Below are 25496 nucleotides of genomic sequence, written 5' to 3' on the forward strand. Positions count from 1 at the left end.
CCTAAGAGAGTGCTCCTCAACCACCTTCTTGAAATAGAAAATGTGGCCAACAAGATGCATTGATATCTTTTTAATAATAGTCCTTCATGAATAATATATCAACCACATGTGTGAACCCCATGGTAATTCCTCAATCAATGCATGTGTAAGCTAGGTGCTCCATAAAGTAGAAAAATGGTTGATCGTATGTCAAACTTAACCACTAGAGCAAGGGCACCCTTCTAACAAAACCCAATCAGAACTTTCAATGCATAAAACCCTCCAACAATGTGCAAGGAAGGATTCAACATCAATTTAATAATAAATGTTAAACTAACTACATAGTTGTTCCTTTAAAAAATCTACAAAAATTCTCACATGTGAACTAAAGTAGGACACTCCATATACAAGGATTGGTTAAAGGTCTTCAAACCTTGAGCAACTTCCCAAAATTGAAGATTCTTTATGGTTCTTTCTCTAATGTGGTTACAACTCCTCAAAACTTGTGCATGGATAGATCCATGAAGATAAAGAGTCAAAAATCATATCCACTTACCAAGTCAACAAGAAACCCTGCAAATTTATAAGTATAGGGGGATGGCTCCTCCACTCAAGAAAATTAATAATACTATAATGTTATTTTCCTCATTGACATGTGTGCCAAAGAAGGGGTGCAATCCATCAAAGTGTTGTAACACGCAATACAAGTTTTATTCCCTAGCAAAAATACACCACAGCATTAAGATAATAATACAACATTAATCTCAACCTAGACATGAACCTACGACATACCACTACAAAGGAGCTAAGAAAACATATAATACATCATTAAGCCTTAGAAAAAGTTAAATCAGAATGAAATCCTATGTATTACCATCATAATACATTAGGTTTGTCCCATCACCTATTCTACTGTGGTATGTGTTATATTCTTTGCATGATTTTTCCCATGCATGGTTTGTATATGTTGGACATAACGGGGGAAGAGAAAAAAATTTGGGGTGGTATTTTGCATCCAATTTTAGCATTTTTCAATGCATGATATTTTCTTTTAGTCGTTTTGTGATGCATGGTGGTTTAGCCCATGGTTTTTCAAATTTGGTTAAAGAACTATGATTTTATTCTAATCTAGAGTTAAAGGATGTTGTGGGATATACAAATTATATTGTAACACTGTAAAGATATAATATATTGAAAAATCTTTCTAGTTATCCCAATTTGGGTTTCTAGGGTAAAATCTCTATGTCAAATTTATATTCAAGGGGATGATTTTGTCTTAGGAAAACCTTGCTATAGTGGAATATTTGCAATATCAATTCTTGTGGTGAAAGGAAATGGTGAGAAATTGAAAGATAAAGATCAATACATTTAATGGAAAACAAAAGATATTTTTGTGGATAAAGATCGGTGGATCACTATGGATCCAAGTACGACGAGGATGTCGATAGAGGACTAAAAGAATTCAAATCAAAATGAAAAGAACACAATATTGTCGTGTCTCTTAGATTTAGTAGTATTGAATATTTCAAGAGAATCTAAAATGACGGTGTTGTGGAACAAGTTAGGGGCTTTGTATCAATATATGCTCCTGGTGAACAATTGTTCCTATGGAAGAATTTATATAACTTGAGGATGAAGGATGGAGACTAGGCGGAAAAGCATCCAAATTCATTTATATTGTGGTAATTTGGTTATTATATATTGATATTAATATTTGAAATGGAGATAAATGTATTATTTTGTTGTATTCTTCACTAGACTCACGGGATAGTCTATTTGTTTCCTTAGGTAGTAATGCAACTAGAAGTTTTGATGAAATTGTCTCGTCCTTGTTATTGAAGGAGATGAGATAGAAAAACATGTGAATTCAAAATGTAGATTCCTTATCTATAAGAGGATGCTCCAAAGATAGAAATAAAAATAAGTCCTCAAGTGGGAGATTTAAATCTATATGAAGATTTAAATCTCTAGGAAAATTCATAAAGATATGTTAGAGATGTGGAAAAGGGCATTAGAAGAAACAATGTATATCTAAAAGTGTTGAGAGAGGGAAGGGATATAATGATGTTCCTTCTATAGAAGAAAAAACCACCTTAAACTAATTAGGGGATGCATACTAGCCTTCTTCAAGAACACATGCAGATCATGAGGCATGAGTAGTCATCAAATGCATCTCTTCATATTTCTCTTCACAGGAAGTGGTTTTGTGAGTATGAAAAGGTAAGATGAAAGTGATGTTTTCTTAGGAGACAAATTAACACCTATAATCATAGGATGAGGAAAATTCAAATTGAAGCTCATTAACATAAATATTAGAACACTCCTTAATGTTCTGCACTGAAGCAACAAAAATTATAGCTTGTTGACTTTAATGTAAAAATACACAAAAGGTATTTGTAATAATAATTTATTAATATATATAAATGTACATGGATGAGAAATGTTACAATCAGGGCCTGCTTATATACCTAGGTAGGTGTCCTTTCATGACTGAGCATGTCTTTTAGACATTCCTTTTCACTTAACTTAATGATTATTTAACATAATCATTATTTTGATTATTTAATGTTTACATTATTTATTTTTATTTTATTTTATAGAATTTATATTCGTAACATTGCCTCTGCCTCCAAAAAGCTTTGTCCTCAAAGCTTTAATGTTGTTGATTTTATTCATTTAGTGCCTATCATCTCGATATATATAATTTAGCCATTGTCTTGACATGTAGCTCGTCAGTAATATTCCCTTGGATTCCCCCCTTTTATTATTATTAAATAGTAACAATAATATATTTTTTAAATAATTAAAATAATTAAAATATTAAATTGTAACTATAATTGAATTTATACCATAATGTCAACTATAGTAATCGGGCTTATATTATAACTTTGAATTAATTTGATATATCAAACTCGAATTAATATATCGAATCAACGTATCTGCCCTTTGACGCTTGACCGATAGTTACTATGCTTGACAGCATGGACGAATACTTGTTAAATGGTTCGTCGGCTATTAGACAGTGGAGCACAGGTCATAACAATAGAGGGTTAGTTGAATAGAGTGTGGGTTTGTCGAGCAGTGAGTGAACGGTTGTGGCCATGTGTGATTGGTTGTCCGCAACACCGTTCTTGTGGTTCAGTGGAAATCAACAAAGACGAGAGTGTGATGACAGATGGTGGGAGGACACACAACCATGAGGGCCAAATGGATGCATCAGTTTTGAAATTTAGACTCGAGGGATGAATGGAAAAACCTCTTGTGTTTTATGGCTCTGAAAACCAGTGAATATTTACATCCTTCAAAGTTAGCTAATGAAAACATAGTATCTACTAGTGTAGTTTTCCCCATTCCTCCAAAACCATGTAGCATAAATGAACTGTTTTTTCTTCGCTTCCCCACTTTAAAAGTCCAAGAATTTATTTCACAGGCTCCTCCTATCCAATTGCATGTTTCAGATATCCTCAAGAAAGTCGTGGCTTCCTAGGTGCATTGACATCACAAAGACGGATAGACATTTGAGCATTCATATGCGTGTACATGGAAATTAACTTTTGTCTAAATTTGGATAGTTCTTCCTTGTTTCCTGAAGCTTTCCAGAACTGGGAAATTTTGAAGACTTCATCTGAGTGCAACAGAGAATGGAGCCTTCCACTATCAATTCAGTAGCTTCTTTGATTACACTAGTTATTCCACTATCTATTTTTCTTGGACATACAAAAACATCTACGCCAAATGGACAAAATGCCACACAGTTTGGTGCAGAAGTCTTTTTCTTGTCCTTGAAATAGTTCTCACCACGAATCTTGAATGTGGAAGGTTGAATGAATGACCAAAAATTCTGCATTTCTTTCTCTTCTGGACAAAATGGAACCTGAGTCACTTGTTTCCATGAATTCTACCTTGGTATAGGTGATGGTAAGCCTTCAACTATAGTTTCTGAGTTACAATCCAAGACTTCACCTTGAACCACTTTCCCTATTTCAAGATACATCGATTTTTCTTCGTTGTTAACATCCCTTATGACATCTTGCCTATGCTCTTTCACGCGAGTTTGTAAAGAATGGCTCATTGTCCCTTGCTTCACCAAAGGGAGTGCTCCATATCTAGAAAAAAATCCATTCGCCACCTTACGTTTATAATTTTCAGGACATTTTTTAAACTCAAAAGGTTGGATGAAGGCACCATTTTCTCGAACCACTGATTAATGGGGATTTTCAGGGGCATGGTCACTAAGATCCTGGTTCATGCTTCCATATTTTTGATATCCCTTCTCTGAAATATTCAAATTCTCCTCACAATTAACAATAACATCATCCTGGATCTGCCTATCCATAACCATCTTCTTCGGAGATATAGAACATTTTGATTCAGATATTTCAGGCCTCCTACTATGTTTTTTTCTCCTTATGTCCCTTAAGGAATGCTCCTTTACTTTAGTTGGATTTTCCAAATTCAGGGAATGATTTTTCTCCCCTAAAACTTTTGAATCCTTTTGAACTCTGCAACTAGTAGCTATGGGCAATGAGCCCCATAATGCTCATGTTCTAGCCAAGTCATCTCCAAAAGATGATGAGGAGAATCCTTTTGAAAAATTGTCATAACAATTTTAAAAGGCCTTTATATCCTTCCTTTCTTTTCCTTTGCAATGGATGTAGATTCAGGATTTCCTACGAGGTCATCCCCGGTACCGTCCAATTGGGAAATCATATCTTTAGGTGAAAAAACATTATCAAAAAACTCAAGGACAACTTGTCCATTTGAATGATAAAACTCCTTTCCTTGTTGTGTACATTGTAATTTTCCAACATCCTCCATTGAATTAAGGATATCCTCACATTCCTTCTGTAATAAATCCACATAATCATAATGATCTCTCTCCAATACCCTCTCTATGTTGTCAAAATGCAATATCTAGGAAAAAACTAATTTTTTACCTTTTCAACATTCAAGTCATCATCAGTTTGAGAGGATGCCAACCATTGAGTAGTTCAATTATTTCATTATTATAATCCTCCAGTTCAATACTTTTTTCCATTTGAGACCTTACAACATTCTCATCATTTTGATCATGGTTATCTTCCTCCTCTTTCCCATAATCTACTTTTTCTTTTTCAAATATGTCATCATTGTTTTCTTCAACATCTTCCTCATTCTCATGATATTGTTCATCTTCTTGTTTCTCAAGATAATCCTCATCCACATCATCTTGATCTACATCATTCTCATCCACATCAAGATCAACTTCATCTGGATCCTCATCTTGATCGATATCATTTTCATATTCATCATTATCTATTACATCTTCATTTTCATTATCATCATTTTGATCAAAATATTATTCTCTTGCTTCACCTTGTTTCGTTTCACCATATTATCATAATTTTTTTTAGACATGTTGTAAATTATGCACATGATTTTTCTAATCGCTGAATTGCTTCTTGAATTTTATTGAACTATTAAATGAATTCAGGGTGAAAACTCAACGACATATTGTGCGGCAGATAATGTTCAAAGACTCACATGGCTCTGATACCACTAAAGCAACAAAAATTATAGCTTGTTGACTTTAATGCAAAAATACACAAAAGGTATTTGTAATAATAATTTATTAATATTTATAAATGTACAAGGACGAGAAATGTTACAATCATGCCCTCCTTATATACCTAGGCATGTGTCCTTTCATGACTGGGCATGTCTAACCTTTTCACTTGAATTAAAGATTATTTAACATAATCATTGTTTTGATTATTTAATATCTTGATTATTTATTTTTATTTTATTTTATAGAATTTATATTCGTAACATGCACATCCTAGGATTGGCCAAAAAATCGATTTATGTAAGGAAGATGAACAATGCAAGTGTCAAAATAGTGTTTGAAAAGGAAAACTACAAGTTGGTTTGAGGAGGAATGGCATTGTTGAAGGGGAGTTGAGATTGGAACTCTGTATAAGCTTCTAGGAAGATTTAGTAGTGATAAGTGCAATAGTTCCATTATTCATGAGAGTGGAGTAGGAGGAGGAAAAATTCCTACAATCTTTGGAGAAAAGGTTGGGGTATGATGATCAAAGATTGGGACACTTTGGAGAGAATGACATAATACATGGGAAAGGTATGGTTGAAGGTATGTTTAATTTCTCTCTATACTATTATTTCTATGAGCATTGTTTATATGGGCAGCAGAATCAGGGAAGATTCCCGTTTGGTGCTACGAGGCAAGAATGAATATTATAGTTGGTGTACAATGATTATGTTTAGACCTATGCTATTTTTATCATTCGGTAAATTTGTGTACTATGGCTCATTTATAGATGAATTTTTTAGGAACGCATGGATTTATTTCCTTGGGAATAACTATAAAGTCTTTAACACATTTAAATTTAAAGAGTTAAGGCTCATATGGAAGATTTGATAGAAAAGGAAATTAAGGTGTTAAGGATAACAAAGGTGGGGAATCTTGTTGGAATGAGTTCAAGGAATTATGTAAGTAGTGTGTTATAGAAAGGAAAAAGAGTACACCATACACACCTCAATAGGATGGGGTTGTAAAATGAATGGATAGGAAATTGTTGGAAAAAGAAAGGAGCATGCTCAATGGTGTTAGGATAGGAAAATAATTCCAAGCAAAGGTAGTGGGTATTTTGTGTTACATGGTAAATAGATCACCCTCATTAGGGTTGGATGTCAAGAATCCACATGAGGTATGGACTAGTAACAAACCATTTCTTAAACATCTCATAGTATTTGGCTATGATGGTTATGTACATGTTCCAAAGGAAGGTAGGGTTAAGATGGATAATAAAGTCGAGAAGCATATCATTGTTGGCTATAGAGATGGGTTCAAAGTGGGTATGTGTTTAACCGATTTAGAGGATCGATCAATTGGATGAGCAAGAGACAATTTGTAGTGTAACTCTTGAATACATGCAAGCAAGGAAGCATATGGTTACAATGATTGTATTTAGGTATTGGGTTAGCATAACAAGTTGTAGGAATATATTGTGATAGTGAGAGTGCAATATTCTTAGTGAAGAACCCAACTTAATCTTATAAGAAAAATCATATTGATGTCCAATATGTGACTTTGTGAGAGACATGGTTGAAGACAAGGTCTACTGGTGAAGGTTGACAGCTCAAAAAATATTGTAGATTCACTAGAAAATCTATGAGCACTAAGAAGTTACCTTAATGTAGATAAACAATGCGAATTAGTGTCTTGGTTTTTTGATGATGTAGTCATGTGATCCCTTGTATACAACTAGGGTGGTAGCCCCCCTACCCTATGGTATGCGGGTGATACCCCTAAAAAAAGTTGTGTGGTTTCTTTTTCCTCTATTTTTGGTGATTTTCAACACATGATTTTCTCTTTTAGTGATTTTTTGACACATTGTGGTTCATCCCATGGTTTTTTAATTCCAATTAAGGAATTATGTTTATATTCTAATCCAAGGCTAATGGATATGGGTTTTATGGATGTTGTTGGATATATAAATTGGATTGTAACATTGTAAAGATCTAATATACTGAAAATGTTTCTATTTTTCCTAGTTTAGATTCACATGATAAAATCTTTGTTTTAAATGTGTGTGCATGCAAGAGTATGCTTGCAAAAATTAAATATATAGGATTAAAACAAACATATTCAACAAAAAAGGGACTATGTAAAATACCTCAATAACACCATCATACATAGTCACTAGGATACTCCCAAAAATGACATGAATTAGTAAGCATCCATATGTCAAGAATGATCCATGAAGCAAATATATGGAAGTAGCACTAGACCACTAAATGGTTGCCAACCATGACCATTCACCATAAAGAAGTGAATCTCGTCCACTAAAGATATATGTCAAATAATCCACTAACAACAAGAGAATAGGCTTTGTGAAGGTGAGTACCTCCAAATCCATCCAAATTCTCCATGAGAATTCAATACAAACACCCATGCAAATGATGAAAATCACAAAGTGAAACCTCAAACAATATGAGGTATAACATGGCCAAAAAATCCTTGCCAAATTTTCAAATTGGTTGAAATTATTCTTTTAATGGAGAAATCATTTAATTACCCCTACACGATTGATTTATATAATGAACTAGCATTTTGAGGTGGTAACAATTAGAGATTAGGGTAAATAAAAATTGTGTAGTCTTTTGTCAAGGATTATCATTTTATTAGAGAGCATTCATTTCGAGGTCACCCATTTGAAGAGGCATATGGACATTTTTCACCTCTGGAGTATTAATTTAAAGGATTATGTCTTCTATAGCTTCAATACTTTTGTTATATTTCATTTTATTTTTGCAGTTTAAATTTTCTTAGATATTGTTCTTATACTGTATAATTACATTATGGATCATTTTTAGGTGGTAAAAATTATAGTTTAGGGTAGACAAAAACTATGTAGTCTTTTGTCAAGGATTATTATTGTATTAGAGAACATTCATTTGGAGGTCACACCTTTGGAGAGGCATATGGACATTTTTCTCCTTTGGATTATTAATTAAAAAGTTATGTCTTCTATAGCTTTAATACTTTTGTTATATTTCATTTTCTTTTTGTAATTTAATTTTTCTTGGATATTATTCTTATACTCTATAATTACATTATATACCACACATATACCACAATTGAAAAGTAATTAAGTACATTATAATCTAAGGCACCATGCTCTATGAATTTCAAGGAAGAAATTCAAAATCTGTTAATTTTCAAGGGATTTTTGGATTTCAAACAAATTCGTTATCAAGTTGAAGAGTCTTGAATTGGTCCAATTGCTCATAGTATCATGCTTCACAGCATGTGGTAAAGCGTGGACACGAAATTTACATAAGCCATATATATGGGTCATATACATAAGAAAGAATCATATGTTCTATATGTTTTAACGTATTTACTAGCCAGAGGTGTTGCACGAGGGGGAGGTATTCTCTCTAATCCTCATGGAATCATTGTGGAAAAATATGCATGGGGTTTACGAATTAAGACCAACAATCAAGTGGAAGTGTACAACTTGTATATGGGACTCCTCCTAACCATAAAGAGGGAAGTAAAAATCATCATAATCCTGGGAGACTCCTATTTGATTATTAGGCACCTCAAAAACTCCTCCCTTTCCTAGGACAATCACCCAAGACAAACTTTTCTTCAAGATAAAAACACCCTTTCCTCCTTTGAAACCTATCAAGACTAGAATATCCTCAGAAACATTAATGTTGAAGTAGATCTGATGGCATATAAAGCTCGTTGTTTGTCAAAAGGAATTTTGGAAATCAATGGGATCTCTAGCCCCTACCCTATACCCTAACCCCTCTATTCTTCCCCCCCCATCTCCCCCTCCTAACCCTACATTTCATACTTAGAATAGAAAAATTATTATTATCTTCCTATGTCACCCCTCGCCACCCCCCACTCATCAACTTCTTGAATATTCACCCTTCCCCATATGATCATTTGATGCCACCTCTTCTTTCCTTGTCGCGTGACCACCTCCTCCCCCTCCACGTGATGTCATTATACCACAATTTGTAGCTAAGCATGAGACTTCTCACACTGATGTCATTCTCCAAGGTTTATTGCAGGTGTTTGAGGTGGTTTTCCATGCAAGGCCTCTCTCACAACATGCAACATTTACTCTCCATGGCCCTGAAGAGATTGCCCATCAGTTTGTTCTTTTGTTTGTAAATCATGGTCGACCTCTTTCCTCAATGGGAAATGATGAGTTCGTATTGGGATCCTTGTGGCTTAGGATGGTTTCTGTAGGGCCGTAGTTATAAATCTCAGACGTATTTCCACCCCCCTCTCATCTTGTTGGATTTCTCCACAATGTTTGGTCGAGGTTCTGCTTGTTGAGTGTTGTGAATTCGGTTGGGGCCCTAGGGTGCGAGTTCACAGTTTATCCTTGTGACTAGAATTATGCCCTCCATTTTAATCTTCCCTCCAATTTTCTCAGGCTGGCTCAGGAAAAATCACTTTAGGAGGAAATTCTTTGGCATACTACTCCTCGGCCCTGTCTTGTCAATCAGATGATGGATTCAAGTTCCTATGTTTTCAGATACACTCGCTCTGGAGGAGTGTTGGGGAAGGAGACACAAAGTCACAAATCGAGTCATCTTCAAAGTACTCCACCTCCGCTGACTCTGTTGTTATTCTTGAAGTGTGCAAAAGGAATTGTTGAGATTAAAGTACAACTTTCTGACATTAAGGACCTGGTGCATCGACAAAGCGTGGTGGCATGTGAAAATCGAGAATAAATTCATGTGAAAGGGAAACATGTCGGCAAACGACAAGGTAGCTATGTTGAGAACCATGTTTGAAGACATTCAACTACGATTGTCAAAGATGGGGTCTCCTTAGGAAGAATAGAGAGATTATGAAGTCCAAAATTTGGGCATTGACCTGAACCGCCCGACCGACCCTATGGACTAACTACTCCTTGCTATGTCTGGTTTCTACTGTATCATTTTGTTATCTCAATTTTGTCGAATATATACCAGTAGTCTAAATAAGAGTACTGTGTTAGTTAAATTTTTTTGTAATCGCCATATTTTTTTTTGTAATGGCCATGAATATTTGAGTTGTGTAAATCATGTTGAAAGAGGCAAAGTAGAAGCCCAAGGGAAAATCTAAATATAATTCACCTGAGTATTTTTCTCCGACTGGGCGCAGAATCAATATGTCAAGTACTCATTGTTGTTAAAGAAAAACACATATTTACCAACCATTTCAAACATAAAAAAATGGTGAGAAAAAATATTCATTTCTATGTTGACACTTTATCAGGTACATGTTTTTAGATTTTGAATAAAATAATGTGTTAATAAAATATATATTTAATCATAATGACATGTTATTTTCATTTTTCAAATATTATATTCTTTTTATTGTACATATATTTTTAATTTTCGAATTATGTAGTATTTCAAATTTAATGTTAAAATCTATTTTCAAAATTTTTACTATCAAAATTTTATCAAACATAAGATTGTTGAACTTCAATTTAAACTCAATTATTATTATTAATACTTGATACATCGATATAAATATTGTAGGATTAAATATTGATAAATCAATAAATATTTTATGATCTAACAATAAGGATAATATAATATGTGAATTTAATGATAAATCAAACCTAGAATTATACCAACACATAGCATGAAGGAGAGTTTGTTATCCACCACATTCAATCCTTATTTATTACATTTGTGCATTTTTGTTTTCAAATGTTTAAATGTTTTTTTTTTCTCAATCGGTCTACTCCTATTATTTATACAAAAAGTGTTACAGCAAGGCAGCTGCCTTGAAAATTCTTGCCATGAAGTTGGCATTTTACAAAAAAATTCTTGACCTCAGTCCGCGGAAGACTTACAACAGTGCTTTTAACTTCCATAAAAATCCAAAATTGACCACACAGCTATCCATTGCTAATCATAAACAAAACATTAACTGACAGAGACCTGAAACATACATGAACACCGAGACTCAAAAGGGAAGCAAACTCCTTCAGATGCAACACAAAAACGGAGGCACGAGCTGGTTCATTCGTCATCTGAGGTATACGGCTGTTCCTCAATGACCCAACACCCAAATTGAGCTGAGTCATCTGAGTCGGACGGATGGACCTCTGAGCCTGTAGGCTCTCCTCTTGCTGGCGCGCTCGGACCTGCGTTGGCTTCAAAATTCACCACAGAAAGGCCTCCTGTGACTTGGCACTGGTTAACATTGGATTTGCCATCCTCTAATCTGCAGGAACCCCAAGATGAACTGCTCTCGAACCCTTGGCATTCTCACACTTTTCAATCGTAACCAAGACTATGAAGGAGGAGTTTGCCAAGGAACACTGAATGCAGAAATGGGCAGTGGGATGTGCATTATGCTCACAGTCATCGATCCTAACTCGCCCTCTTCCCCTGCCTCTGCCACTTCTGGTGGCTGGATAATTGAAGTGATCGAACTCCAACGCATCCGAGGATGGGTCCGAGGTGGGGGTGGATTACTGATGGTTGGTGTGACCGCGGGAACCGCCTCACCTACTCCCCATTCTGGGCCTTTCTCGCGGCATTTTGATATACCGAGGCTTGACAGAGGGGCGAATGCACAGAGGGGGATGACAAAAAAATGAGTGCTCAGAGAGAAGCGGAGACGGAGCCCAGACAAATCCGTGAGCCCCTGGAGCTAGAGCTGAGCGAAAGACGAAGATGGAGAAAGCTCTTGAGCTGAGCGAAAGACTGACTAACAGAAACGAACTAACAGAGTGGCTCAGGGAGACGCTCAGAGCAACGACCTTTATGGAGTCGAAGGCCTGCAACGGAACCGTGGGAGTGACGAAAAGCCTGAGAGCCATTGCGCAATTAACCAGGAGCCTGAAGGACAGCATTAATGCTGCCATTAATAGAGGTGTGCGAGACCAGCTTGCCATCCCATAACCATTACCAGTGGCGCAATTGGGCTGACACCTACCCACTTGACGCGCCTCCAACGTACCCTTTAGCCTGTCAATCATCCGCATCCGGGAGCGAGTAGTCCTGTTGCACCAGAGAGGTGCATTCATGTTTGAGTTGTTCATCATCTGAGTCGCTGGTTTACCCCTTGATTGGCCAGTCTATCTGCTACTTTGTTGGCAGTGCGTCTTACATGCTTAAAGGTAATTCTTTGGGGATTCTGAAGCCTTTCCTCCAAAAGTTCAAGTCTGCTGAGTAGCCTCCAGCTAGAAGCTATCTTGGCTACCAAGGTACCTACTTGAATCCTGGTGGCTGCTGTTATTAGGATAAGGGAGTCTCCCTCGACCTCTAATGGGAAGAAGTTTTTTTGATCTGCAATGCAAATCCCTTTCCACAGTCCTTCCAATTCAGCAGCATTGTTGGTGTCTTTGCCAATGGTTCCATAGTAGATATGCAGAACTACACCCACATTGTTCCTGAAGACCCCCGCAAATCCCGTCGGCCCAGGATTTCCCTTGGCTGCCCCATCAAAATTCAATTTGTATGAGTTGAATGCAGGAGGAGACCAAGTGAGAGGACAGGCAGAACTGGTTGGAGGACGAGCTTTGACATGGGCCAAAAAGGACAGGTCCAGATTCCAGCCGTTCATGATGAGGCGTTCCTGAGGTGATTCTGGCAGATCCGTGTCTTGCCAGTGTATGATAGCTAGAGTTTCTTAGAGATTTTGTTTCAGAAGAAGCCATAGAGTGTCAATTGGCCTGCTGATATTGTTAAAAATTTTGTTGTTCCTTTTCTTCCAGAGTATCCAATAGAGAAAACCTGGGATTAGATTCCACAGAGAGTTTAGAAGAGGGCTTTGAAAAGGGTGCTTTAGCCATTTTCTAATGGTTTCTGTTATATCTCCCATCCGTTCTCCCGATCTTTATTGAATTGTTCAATTTTCTCCCATAACTGAGTAGCTAGAGGACAAGTCTCCATGAGATGCATAATGGATTCAGAGTTGAGATTGCAGTTGGGACATCTCAATGGGCCAATGAATCCTCTTTTTTGCAGATTGTCCCAAGTGAGGATACGCCTCTTGCTTAAGAGCCATAGAAAGGTGGAGACCTTAGGCCATATTCCTGGTTGCCAGACCCGTTCCCATAGCTAATCCTTGTCTGTCTGAGTGGATGAGTAGCGAAGCTGGTAAGCTTCCTTGGTGGTAAACATTCCCCTTGGCGTATGTCCCCAACGCAGTTTGTCCTGCTGGTTTGAGTATTTGATTCTTCTGTGATTTAACTCCTGATCGATCTCGGTATAGGTTTCCCCTTGCCAATTGGCCTACTAGGTGCTAGTGGGTTTCCATAGTTGAAAATCTTGGAGCATTTGTTGCTGCCAGAATTGATGAATATGGGTGAGATTTGCTTGCTGCATAGAAACCTGCCAGATTGGCTTGTGGAACGGAGCGGCTAGTTTTGGGAGCTGTTGCCAAGAGTCCTCCTAGAACCCAGCTGTGGTACCTGAATGAATTTCCTAGAAGCTATGCTCTTGAATGAAGGCGCTATGAAGCTTGGCAGCATTCCAAATCAAAGAGCCTGGGGTTGTAGTTCTAATTCTTATGAGGTCGCTCCATTGACTTCCTAGGGCATATTTTGCTTGCCATAGCCGTGCCCAGGGTATTTGTGGTTTGGAGATCCAATTCCACCATATACGAGCTCCCATTGTGTTGTTGCTTTGGAGAGGATCCCTTAATCTGAGCCCACCCTCTGATTTTGGCTGGCAGACCTCCTTCCAATTGACAAGAGCCCATTTCCTATTGAGACCAGAAGATCCCCACAGAAAGTTTCTCTGAAGATTGCAGATTGCTTTAAGGACCCATTTTGGCGCTGCCAGAATAGAAAAAAGATACAGCGGCATGGCCTAGAGAACATATTTGATCAAGATGAGTCTGTCGGCCATATTGAGAGAGTGGAAAGTCTAGGACGAGAGCCTTGAATCCAATTTGTCTAGAAGAGTCCTCTAGGAGGCGTGCTTTATGGCGGAGTCCAACAAAGGAGCCCCCAGGTATTTTGATGGAAGCACTGCTATAGAGAATCCCAGAATACGAGCGATGTTCCTTTGAGCGGTAGCAGGAGTATTAAAAAAGAAGAGTTGGGATTTGGAGGCATTGATAGAGGTAACAGAGGCTTCAGAGAAGAGAGAGAGCAGATCTTTGAAGGCTTTAACCTCTTGAGAGGAGGGGTGGCCAAAAAGCATAGTATCGTCTACAAACTGTTGGTGGGATAAGGGATGAGGACCACAGAGAGAAATTCCTTTTAGAGCTTGAGAGGAAACGGCAGAGTGAAGCAAACGACTGAGCCCTTCTTCCATGAGGACAAAAGGGAAGGGGGATAGGGGATCCCCTTGACGAATACCACATGAGGGGCAGAAGGGAAATGAGGGGGAGCCATTGAGCAGGACCGAGAAATAGGGGAGGAGATGAGATTCATGATCCATCTTGTCCAAGTGGTATTGAAGCCAAATGCCAATAACATCTGATGAATATAGTTCCAGCTAAGTTTGTCAAAAGCTTTAGAGAGATCAAACTTTAGAATCACACCTGGCTTTTCCAGAAGCTTTAGAGAGTGGATTAATTCATTTGAAAGAATGATGTCGTCCATTATCTGACGCCCTTCTACGTATCCAGTCTGCTCCGCGCGAGATGAGAAGAGGGAGGAGAGGTTTGAGCCTGTTCGCCAATACTTTGGAGATGAGGTTGTAGATGACGTTGCATAATGCAATTGGCCTGTTTTTGTCGGGCGTATTTGGTTCATCCCCTTTAGGTACTAGCGCTAAGAAAGTGGCATTTAGGGAGGAGAGAATCCAGTGCATAGATCTTGATTCCTCCACTAATTCCCATACCTCTGTCTTGATGAGCTCCTAGAACTCGTGAAAGAAATTGGCGGTGAAACCATCAGGACCAGGTGCCTTGCCATCCTTGAGTTGGGCCATCGCAGCTTCTACTTCCTGCAGTGAAATAGATTGGAGCAGTTTATTGTTATGGTCCTCCATTATGATTTTAGGAATGTGCTACGTGATGGCTTGATCTCTGCTTCCTGGAGGCTCCTTGAGAATTTCCTGAAAGTAATCTTTAAATTCCTTTTCCATGTCTTCATGCACTTCTAATCTTTCCCCTTGTCTATTGTTGATGAATGCAATATTTTTGTGCATTCTTCTTTGGATGGTGGATCTATTGAAGAATTTTGTATCTCCCCTTCCTTGAGCCACCAGATTCTAGACTTTTTTCGCCACAGGATTTCTTCTTGCTGCCTGCAAGCCTCAATTTTAGTCCAAAGGGTTTGCTCGTGATGCGCCTGCTCTTCTGTCCTACCCTCCAAGATGATAGTCTATTGAAGTGAGCACATTCGCTGTTCCAACTTTTTTCGATTCTCAAAAATGTTGCCAAACTGAGTGCGGTTCCAAACTTTGAGAACTTGTTTCAGGTTTTTTAGTTTATGTTGGAATTGGAACATTTTGGCTCCTTCAGGTGGGATAAAGGATTGCCAGGCCTCACTAACCACTGCTTTGAAGTTAGGATTTGAGAACCAGAAGGCTTCAAATCGAAAAGGTTTGTTGCATCTTGTACCTGGCCGTGACCATTGTAACATAATGGGCCAGTGATCTGATCCTCCTTGGGGCAATATGGAAGCATGAAAGTCCCCTCCCAGGTGTATGGCATTGTCCGAGATGAGGAACCGATCTAGCCTGGAAGAAATATGCTGAGTACCCCTCCACTTATTGGTCCAGGTATATACACCATTGGAAGTCTGAATATCCATTAATTGATTACTTTGAATAAATTCTTTGAAGCCGCTATTGTCACCTTCTAACCTTGATCTGCCACCGTGTTTCTCCTCCAGCGTCATTATGATGTTGAAATCGCCACCACCAATCCAGAGGGGGAACTGCCTATTAGAATTGAGAATGGTGAGAATATCCAATATTTCCAGTTTTTGCTGTAAATTTTGCGGAAAATATACATTTGAGAGATGCCCGTGAATGTTTGTTCCGATGAGATGGAAGGACGCTTGGATGAGGAAATTGGTAGCATGAAAGTCTTGAAGAGTGAGAACCTGCGGGTTCCACATAATTGCCAGTCCTCCGGAAGCCCCAGAGGCATCTACTGAAACTGAGCAGCTGCCTGACCAGACCTTATTGAGGATTCTTTCTATAACAGTGTTATTACTTTTCGTTTCTTGAAGAAAAACTAATGATGGTTTCTCTTGCTGGATCAAGTTTTTTAACATTCTGTGTTTTGAGGGGCTATTGATCCCTCTCACATTCCAAGAGATGAGATTCATTAGGAACAGTGGGGTTTGGGTTTGTAGAACTTTGTCAACTTAGGGAATCGCCTGGATTCCATAAGTATTTCTCCTACGATAATGGTCCTTTGCAAATCTGTTTTGCACCCTCTTTTCTTCGTTTCTTTTAGAATTTTTTTTCCATCCCAGGGGCTTCCTGCTTGTATACCTAGACATTTATTGTGCTGAACTTTGGTGAGAACTCCTTCCAGCGTGTTGATTTGCCATGGGGGTATTGAATTGTATTCTTTTAGCTTGCATGCTGTTTCCAATTTGAGGATATCCAGACCATCCAAACTAACATTCTCTGGATCCTCATCCATTATTGTGGGAGTGTTCTGATCTTCCATGGATGCATCGTCATGTAGACTAAGAGCTAGAGCAGCATCTAGCTCCATTGAAGAAGACTGCTGGCCTGACTCTGGAACAGTTTTCTCCGAGGTAGAGGGATTTAGGCCAGTATCTGGAATAGGTTTCTCCGAGTCAGAGGATATTAGTATGCTGGAGGGATCGGAGGCGGAGGATGGCCATGAAGCTTTGATAATCTGGGAGGATGAGGGTGGGGAAGGGATCGCGTGAGGATCGGAGATTTGATTCTCTGAGGGATCTTGAGAGGAGAGTAAAATGAATATGTTCTGGGAATTAGGCTTTTTGGGGCTGCAGGATTTTTCTTTGCATGCTGCCGACGATTAAGGACTTTAATGAATCCTTCAGAGTCTTTGCTAGATTCATTAGCAGAGGTTTTGGGCTGGGAGTTCAGAGGACAATCCCAGAAGAGATGACCATGTTCATGGCATTTTCGACAACGAAAAGGGATATGCTCGTAGTCTAATGGTTGGATCCATTCAAAATCATCATGAAAGAGACTTACGAGTCTGAAAGAGCTTTGGTCAAGTGCATCTGGACGCAGATCCTGGCATATGAGGGGTATCTACGGGTTTTGGTTTCCTCAACAACTTTGATGAAAACCCCCAATCTGTTGCTGATGTCCGTTAGCGTTTCCTCTTTCCAGTATTCCACAGGAAGGGAGTACATACATATCCATACTGGAGCCCAACTGAAATCTTCCTTATCTGGGTTAAACCTAGCTTTCCAGTCACGAAGGTATAGACCTGAGGAGTTAAAGAAGTACGGGCCGCCTTCAAATATGCGAGATTTGTCCTCCACGCAGTGGAAAATGGCCGTGAAGAAGCCTTTGGGGCCAAGCTGCAGAGTGACTTGTCCTTTGGGCTTCCATTTTGAAGCGATCCAGCCCTGCAGAGCCTTTTCAGTTGGCCAAAATCCTAGGAATTTGCCTATGAGCGCGTGGTCCTGCATAAATTGGATTTCGCTGTTGATTCGATGACTAGGGAGGTCGACTTTGATTCGTTCTGCAGCTTTCGGGATGCATGTTGCCGAGGTCACCTTTGGCTATGACGTTGGAGACTTTTGGTTCACGCCTTTGTCTTTGTCATCCGCTTCACGTGCTGCTGAGGGGTCAGCTTCATTATTGAATGGTTTGGATCCCTGATTTGTTTCTGGTAAACCGCCAAGAGGGGACAGGGGTACTGTAGGCCTGGAAATGTCAGAGGCGGAAGCGTTGAAAGGAGGGGAGGATCCCGCCTCTCCCGAAGGTGCATCCATGGGAAAGAGGTCAGTGGGTGCGCTGTGGCGTGAGCTTTGAAAACCAGGAGTATGCAGGAATTAGGGTTATCTCGTACTGAACAGAGCGAGGCATTCACAGAGCAACCTATCTTGTTCCTTCAAATGTTTAAATGTTATCTTTCATGTTGTGAATTTTTGTTTTCAAATGTTTAAATGTTATATTTCATAGCTACTTCAATATAAATGAGTTTGGGGCAATTTTCCACTATGAAATTCATTGCATATAACCCATTGTCATTGAACCTAATGCATAGTTTAATGACATTTTAAATGTCCTTTTTAACTTGTAGAAAAAAATGAGTCTATATCTATGCATTACACATATTGTATATAGAACTAATTTACAAGACGAATAACTTTTAGATTTCCATCCAATGTCTTAATAAAGAATTTCAAAGGCAAATATTGACTCTTCCAGTATTTTCTCCATGGGGTTTGAACTTACCTATAGACTCCAATGAGATTAATTGGTTTTTGGTTTATTTTTCCATCCTATCCAATTAATGATTAAGATTCCTATATGATATTATTCAGTCATAGGTTCCATCGTTCCATAAATGCCCAGGTCTTCCCTCCGCAATGGAGCTTTCTTTTCATTTCCTCTTATCAAATTTTGATGTTTCCCATCTCAAGTTCTTATTTTGTTTTCATGGCTTAATAGTTGAGTTTTGCTTTACCTCTTGTGTTAATACTTAATATAGACACAAAATTTAAAAAATATACAAGGTATTTTTATTTTATCTCCTCTTCCCATTATTTTCTAACTTGATGCTTGACTCATTCTACATTTTAAAATAACATTTTTTTAATGTTTTTTTTATTATTATTTTTAGCCATAATGTTTCTTTATTGTTACAATGTTGTGGACATTTTAAAGGGTGACATTCGTTATTTTGAAGATTTCATCCTCTTATTCTTTGTAATTCTCTCTTTGGTTTTATTGTTTAACAATAATATCTATACTCATTAAAAAATGGTTCCTCCATATCCTTCAACGTTTAATTGAGTCACCTTCTAAGTCCATGAAAATTTTCATGTTCACATCATTTTATGTCAAGGGAAATGGTTTTAAACCATGTTCATTCACATTCATGATTATGAACTCAAATAAAAATGTATCAAGGTATTGTTACTACATGAACTAGAAGGCCTAATATATAGGCTAGAGTTAGAGAGAACAATAATTTGGGACAAAGGCCCACTGTCACCACAACTTATGCCCCGTTCTCTTCTTGGATTTTCACCAACAGGAGGTGTTCCAGTATCCATCACTTGTGGTTAATGTTTCTATGATGGGGTCCGAAGTGAGGCAAGGATGGCTTATTCAATGGAAAGGTTCATTTAAAGTGTGAGCTTTGGGAGAAGCTAGGATGACTTTCCACGAAAAACCTCTTGAGAGAAAAGACTATACGAGACCTAGGGTTGAGATAATTTACAAGGTGGGAGTTCATCCAAGGTCAAGATTGTCAGGAGAAAATGTTTCAAATGATAAGATACTCAAGCATAAACCTTCAAGAAATCCTTAAGTTGATGAGAAGCTTCAAGGGTTCCCACTTGGTATGATAGCTAGGGCATCAAATAAAATGAAATTCAACCATTGAAATTTGTTCAAAACTTGTGGATTCCTAAAGGAGAAACTAAGGAAGAGTCTTGTCTAGACCAAATCCAAAATCCCTCCTCCCTAAATTTTCACACAAAGCCCTAGAGAGGCTCCCTTAGCCTTGAGGGACGAGGATAAGAGAGAGAATAAGGAGAATAAAAAGAGATATGTTAATGAGAAGGTGATCACCAAGTATTTCTAGAACAATGCCTTCTTATTGGGAAAAATGGAGTCAAGAATTACTTATATTTGATTATTTCACTCTTTAAGGAGACCTATCAGCTTCACTAACCCTAGAGGAGGAAGCTTCATAGATACAAAAGAATTTTATACTTTGTTACCAATATTTGATGGAGTTTCAAGGTTTCAATATGTAAGACTAACCCCTAGGAACATTCATTGATCATTGTCCATGAGTAATGCATGCAATAATTCCAATAATTTGAGAGTATACACATCCTTCAATATTGCAAAAACAAGCTCCAAGAAAAGATAATGAAAATTTCCAAATGTCAAAGTGCATCCCAACATCCAAAATTTCATCCAAAATCGCGGGTCCAAGTTTGTAGAGAGATCAAAATCCAAGTGATGATGAGAAATCCAGATGAGGCCTCTTCTATTTATATGATGCTCCTTAGGTTTGATTTTGTCTAATTTAGTCTAATTAATCCCCTAAGAATATTTTAATGTGCAAAATAACAATAACGTTGGTGACAAGTCCCACCAAATAGATCAAATGTGTGAAATAAACCTTCCTAATGGGACCAAAATGATAAAATAATGGTGAAAAGGGTTGTTGGAAGGCCAAAATGAGTCGTCAATGTGGCATGATGAGGGGGGGGGGCATAAATGATGATCAATGGGTGTGGCCCATTGATTTCTAGGAAAACATCTTGTGGTGCTCCTAAGTGGCTATGAGGCACAAGAAATGGTATCGTGGGCTCTAAATGGCTCCACAACAAGTTAATGCTCCTTCAATGAGGGCTATAAGATGACACACACCCTCCTATGTCTCTTTGAAATAGACAAAACCTCATTTAGGCTCTAGATCAACTTCTAAGTGTCAAGTATAAATGTGTGGTCAGCTAGGCAATCTGGTCCAAGTGCATCATAATATTTGTATGACTGGGGCTCTTACAAGCAATGTGTGGTACTAAAAAGGCCCATGGATCCCAATGCTCACCCTACAAGATCCATTATGACCCTCTAGAGGGATTGGAACCTATATAGGGAGATAAATTCCAAGATGAAGACCCACTTGCAATCTTGTATAAGATCCAATGCATCTCCTCGCCTTCCAGTACAATTAATCATTACTACAATTAAGTAAATAAGTTTGTTAATCAAGGGAAAAAGTGGACACTTCACGGTGGCATTCCCTTCCAAATGGGATTCAAAAGGTACAAGTGTTTCCTTGCTTAACAAGAGAGGTTAAGACCCTATTAAGTGGTTTCAACCTCTAAGGGAGTGACATGTCTATGGTACATCCATCAAATGGTAGGTATCATGTGAAATAATGATGGAAAAGAGTGGGGAAATAGGGAAGGCTCCAAGCCACATGCCATGGTAAAAGGGAAGTTATAATGAGGAAAGCCCACACTATGGGTATATGAATGTAGGAGGGAGAAATTGTGGTACATGAGTTACCTCGATTTTTTTTTTACCCTTCTTCATATTCTTTTTGCCTTTTATTGAATTTTCTTCCTTATAATGCTCAACATTCTAGGGGATGAGAGCATGATGCGTATGATGTAGCAATGATTACTCCCTTATGGTTGGGTATTTCATTGCCCACCAGGGGTTGGGAAAATCACGGGTTCCTTAAAGATGAAATGGGCACTAATAGGGAACCTAAGAACCAGGGTGATGGCCATAACGATAAGGAGGTATAGCTCATGTTTTCCTTTTGCATACATGCTAAATTTTTATGTCTCGACCATATTTTGCATTTTATGGTACATTTCCTATTGTAAGTGGCCAAATTGTGCTTTTCTCTTTATTTTTAGTTGCATAAACCTCTAGGGAATTGTTCCAGGCCCAACCCAAAGTGTGGACAAGGGGAGAGGGAGGCTAACACCTTGTGGACCCTGTTACCCACCACCCATGGGTGACATCCATAAGATAAATTTTTCTCCTAGATGATCCTCAGTTGGTAGCCAAAAATCCCTTGCAACCACCATATAGCTTGATGTGCCACCATCTCCACCACCTAAGCTAGCCATTATGATTCCTCTCCCATCTATTATTATCGTATGTTTGAAGGTGGGCCTTCCAACCTGAAGGCATTTTCATTATGTAGTTGGGTAGTTTTGCTTACTTGTCGTAGACACCTTGAACATATATTAGTGGGAGTGTTCGACGAAAATAATGAGCTTGGTTTGTACTCTTATCTCCTTGTCCAATTTGGTGGTTAACCTTGTATCCTGGTCCCATTGGATCTCCTTTATTGGCTACTAGCTTTAGGAGTGGCACTGCATGAGAAATTCAAATTTTGGTTGCGTTTTCCCATTGCCCGACACCACACACATCACTCCCGTCCACTCATTAGAACCCCGTTTCACATATTTCCCATATGGGTCTACATTTTTCCATTGGGTCCACAAGGAGTTAGCCTCCCCATCCCCTTTTCCACACTTTGAGTTGGGCCTGGAATGATACCCCGGAGGTTATTGCAATTGAAAAGAAAGTTAAAAGCATAATTTGGCCACTCTCAACAGGAAAAGTACTATAAAATGCAAAAGATGGTTGGGACATACAAATTTAACACATGGAAAAAAGCCTTCATGAGATCTACCCTTATCATCATGGCCATCACCCTGGTTCTTAGGGCCCTATATGAGTCCCCTACATCACTAAAGAACCTAAGGTTGTCCAACCCATGGTGGGAAATGAAATGCCCAACCTTAAGGGGGTATTCACTGCTATATCACGCACATCATGCTCTCATAAACTAAAGCCCTGAGCAGCTATAAATGAAAATAAATAAAAGGAAAAAGGCATATGAATAACGGTAGAAAAACAAAGTTCAGGGTAACTCATGTACTATGATTTCTCCCTCCTACATATATATACCCAAGTGAGCCTTCCCTTATAATAACTACCCTTGTACTGTGGCATGTGGCCAGGAACCTTCCACTAATTCCCCACTCTGTTCCATCAATATATCACATGACACCTTCCATATGATAGATGTATCATGGACCTATCACTCCCTTAGAGGTTGAAACCACCTAATAGGGTTCCTGGTTAACCTTCTTTTTGAACTTGGAGACACCTGTACACTCTAAAGCCCATTATGGAAGGGCATGCCTCTATGAAGTGTCCACTTGGTTCCATGGTTTGTAAGCTCATTTACTCAATTTCACTAATGATTTTTTATATTGGAAGGTGAGGAGATGCATTGGATCTTATACAGGATTATAGGTGGGTCTTCATTTGGGGTATGGTCTCCATATATGATGTCCAAGCCCTCCAGAGGGTCATATTGGCATTTTTAGGGTGAGAGTTGAGTGATCCGGATTTAAACAAGAACGCAACAAATTACAGAGATAACCATATACACAAAGATGCAGCGGAAATAATACTTCATTTCATTAATGGAAAATACTGAAATATGCTTACAACCAGAAATGGAAATAAACCAGCTAGGGCGATGATAGCTTATCTCTGAGAAGAGATGTGATGGCTACATGCCTTTGAACTGTGTTACAATGAGGCTCGAAGGCCTATTTATTATTGAGAAACAATGGAAAACCCTTAACATTCCAAAACCTAACCCTAGGAGATGAAACGCCAAACTGTGGGCCCCGTTTGGGGTAAATTGGTACATCAACTTCCCGGGGTCGTAACTTTGGCATATGATCTCCGTTTGACGCGTACAATAGCTCATTAGAAAGATCTATCCGAGAACTATCATTGTTGGAACGGGCAACATCGGTCATGGACCCATGTTGCCCCCGGATTCCCCAAAAAACGTCGTTTAGGGCCTCAAAACAGCTCCGGAAGTTTAGGACCCGAAAAACTGCTAAAAATAGTAAGTTGTGCTACAATTAAGGAAACTGAAAATGCTGAGAAAGACAATGGTGGGGGTCCAGGTGGACTTAGCAGGTGGCCACCAATATCCACCTGGATCATTCCTCCCCCCTTAGGAAGCAATGGTCCCCATTGCGTTGAGCTCCTCCATGAGATGAGGAAACTTCTGCTGAACTTGTTCCCTGGTGAGCCACTTGCCCTGCTGAAGGAGTTGGCCTGCTTGGACAACTCGATATAGTTGGATATTCTGTTGGCGAGTGTTCTTGATCTGTGTGTCCATGATCCGATCAGTTGCAGCTTGTTCCATGCAATCTGGATTTAATTCTGTGGGTTTGAGCTGTTCTGCAATGTCGGATGTGTCTAGCAATGGTGGAAAGTATGGCTGAAGGCGGTCCACATTGAACACTAGGTGTAGACCAAGGAATGGGGGAATGCTGAGCTCAAATGCATTGTCTCCCATAGCCTTAGTAATGGTGTAAGGACCATATTAGAGTGGTCTCAATTTCCGATAGGCTCCAGTAAGGCGTTCCTTTTGCAAATGCAACCAGACTTTGTCGCCCACCTGAAACTTGTGTGGCACCCGATGTTGATCATGTTGCTACTTGTACTTGGCATTTGATTTCTCAAGAATTTCATGGACCTGCTGGCGAATATGTTGGATGCGCTCAATGAAGCTGGTGGCCTTATCTGTTTCGGACTGGACATGAGCTGAATTCATGTGAGTAGCTGCAAGTGGCATGGCCACATCAATGGGGCATAGTGGCTGGAATCCCAAACCCACCTGGAAAGGGCTATGGCCAGTGGAGCTGTGAAGAGCTCGGTTGTAGCTGTGCTGAACATAGGGGAGGCTCTCGTCCCATGTGCGTGGATGCTTTGAGTTATACATGCGCAGAATGTGCACAATCATCCTATTGACAACCTCTGTCTGGCCATCAGTTTGAGGATGGAAGGCTGTGGACTTCGTGAGTTTGGTGTCCAGCATTGACCAGAGACTGGACCAAAATGTGCTGAGAAACCGACTGTCCTGATCTGAGATGATAGACTGTGGGATCCCAAAGTGCACCCACACTCGTTCAAAGAAGAGTTTAGCAGTGGCTTCTGCTGTGATATTCTTCTTGCAGGCCACCATAATGGCCATCTTCGAGAACCTGTCGATGACCACAAAAACACAGTCATTTCCATGCTTAGTGGAAGGAAGGCCTGACATGTAATCCATGGAGATGGATTCCCAAGGTCGGCTAGGGGTAGGCAACGGGGTATAGAGGCCGTGCTTCTTAATGGTCGGTTTGGCAATGGCATAGGCAGTACATGATCGGATGTACTTCCCAACATCCTGTCGAAGATTCGGCCAATAGAAATAATTTTGCAGTACTGCCACTCTTTTCTCGACCCTGAAATGCTCAGCAGCTCGACTGTAGTGTGCTTCCCAAATCATCTTGGCACGCTCGCTTGAAGGAACACAAAGGTGA

General features: G+C 39.1%; 2 protein-coding genes across 2 annotated transcripts; both read right to left on the minus strand.

The window, feature by feature from the left end:
* Nucleotides 1–15797: 15797 nt before the first annotated feature.
* LOC149180194 (uncharacterized) lies at nucleotides 15798–16538 on the minus strand. The gene has a single exon (XM_089413799.1). The coding sequence runs from the start codon at nucleotides 16536–16538 to the stop codon at nucleotides 15798–15800; it is 741 nt and encodes a 246-aa protein (XP_089269925.1).
* Nucleotides 16539–17618: 1080 nt separating this feature from the next.
* LOC149180195 (uncharacterized) lies at nucleotides 17619–18068 on the minus strand. Its single transcript, XM_089413800.1, has one exon. The coding sequence runs from the start codon at nucleotides 18066–18068 to the stop codon at nucleotides 17619–17621; it is 450 nt and encodes a 149-aa protein (XP_089269926.1).
* Nucleotides 18069–25496: the final 7428 nt, after the last annotated feature.

Source organism: Pinus tabuliformis, chromosome 3_2 (genome assembly GCF_031772625.1).
Source record: "Pinus tabuliformis cultivar Carrire ecotype Pingquan chromosome 3_2, CPIR1, whole genome shotgun sequence".
Taxonomy (NCBI): Eukaryota; Viridiplantae; Streptophyta; class Pinopsida; order Pinales; family Pinaceae; genus Pinus; species Pinus tabuliformis.

What these genes read in the sequence shown, in the direction of transcription:
- LOC149180195 (XM_089413800.1), bottom strand. Translation starts at nt 18,068, where the DNA reads ATGCAGGACCACGCGCTCATAGGCAAATTCCTAGGATTTTGGCCAACT.
- LOC149180194 (XM_089413799.1), bottom strand. Translation starts at nt 16,538, where the DNA reads ATGTGGAACCCGCAGGTTCTCACTCTTCAAGACTTTCATGCTACCAAT.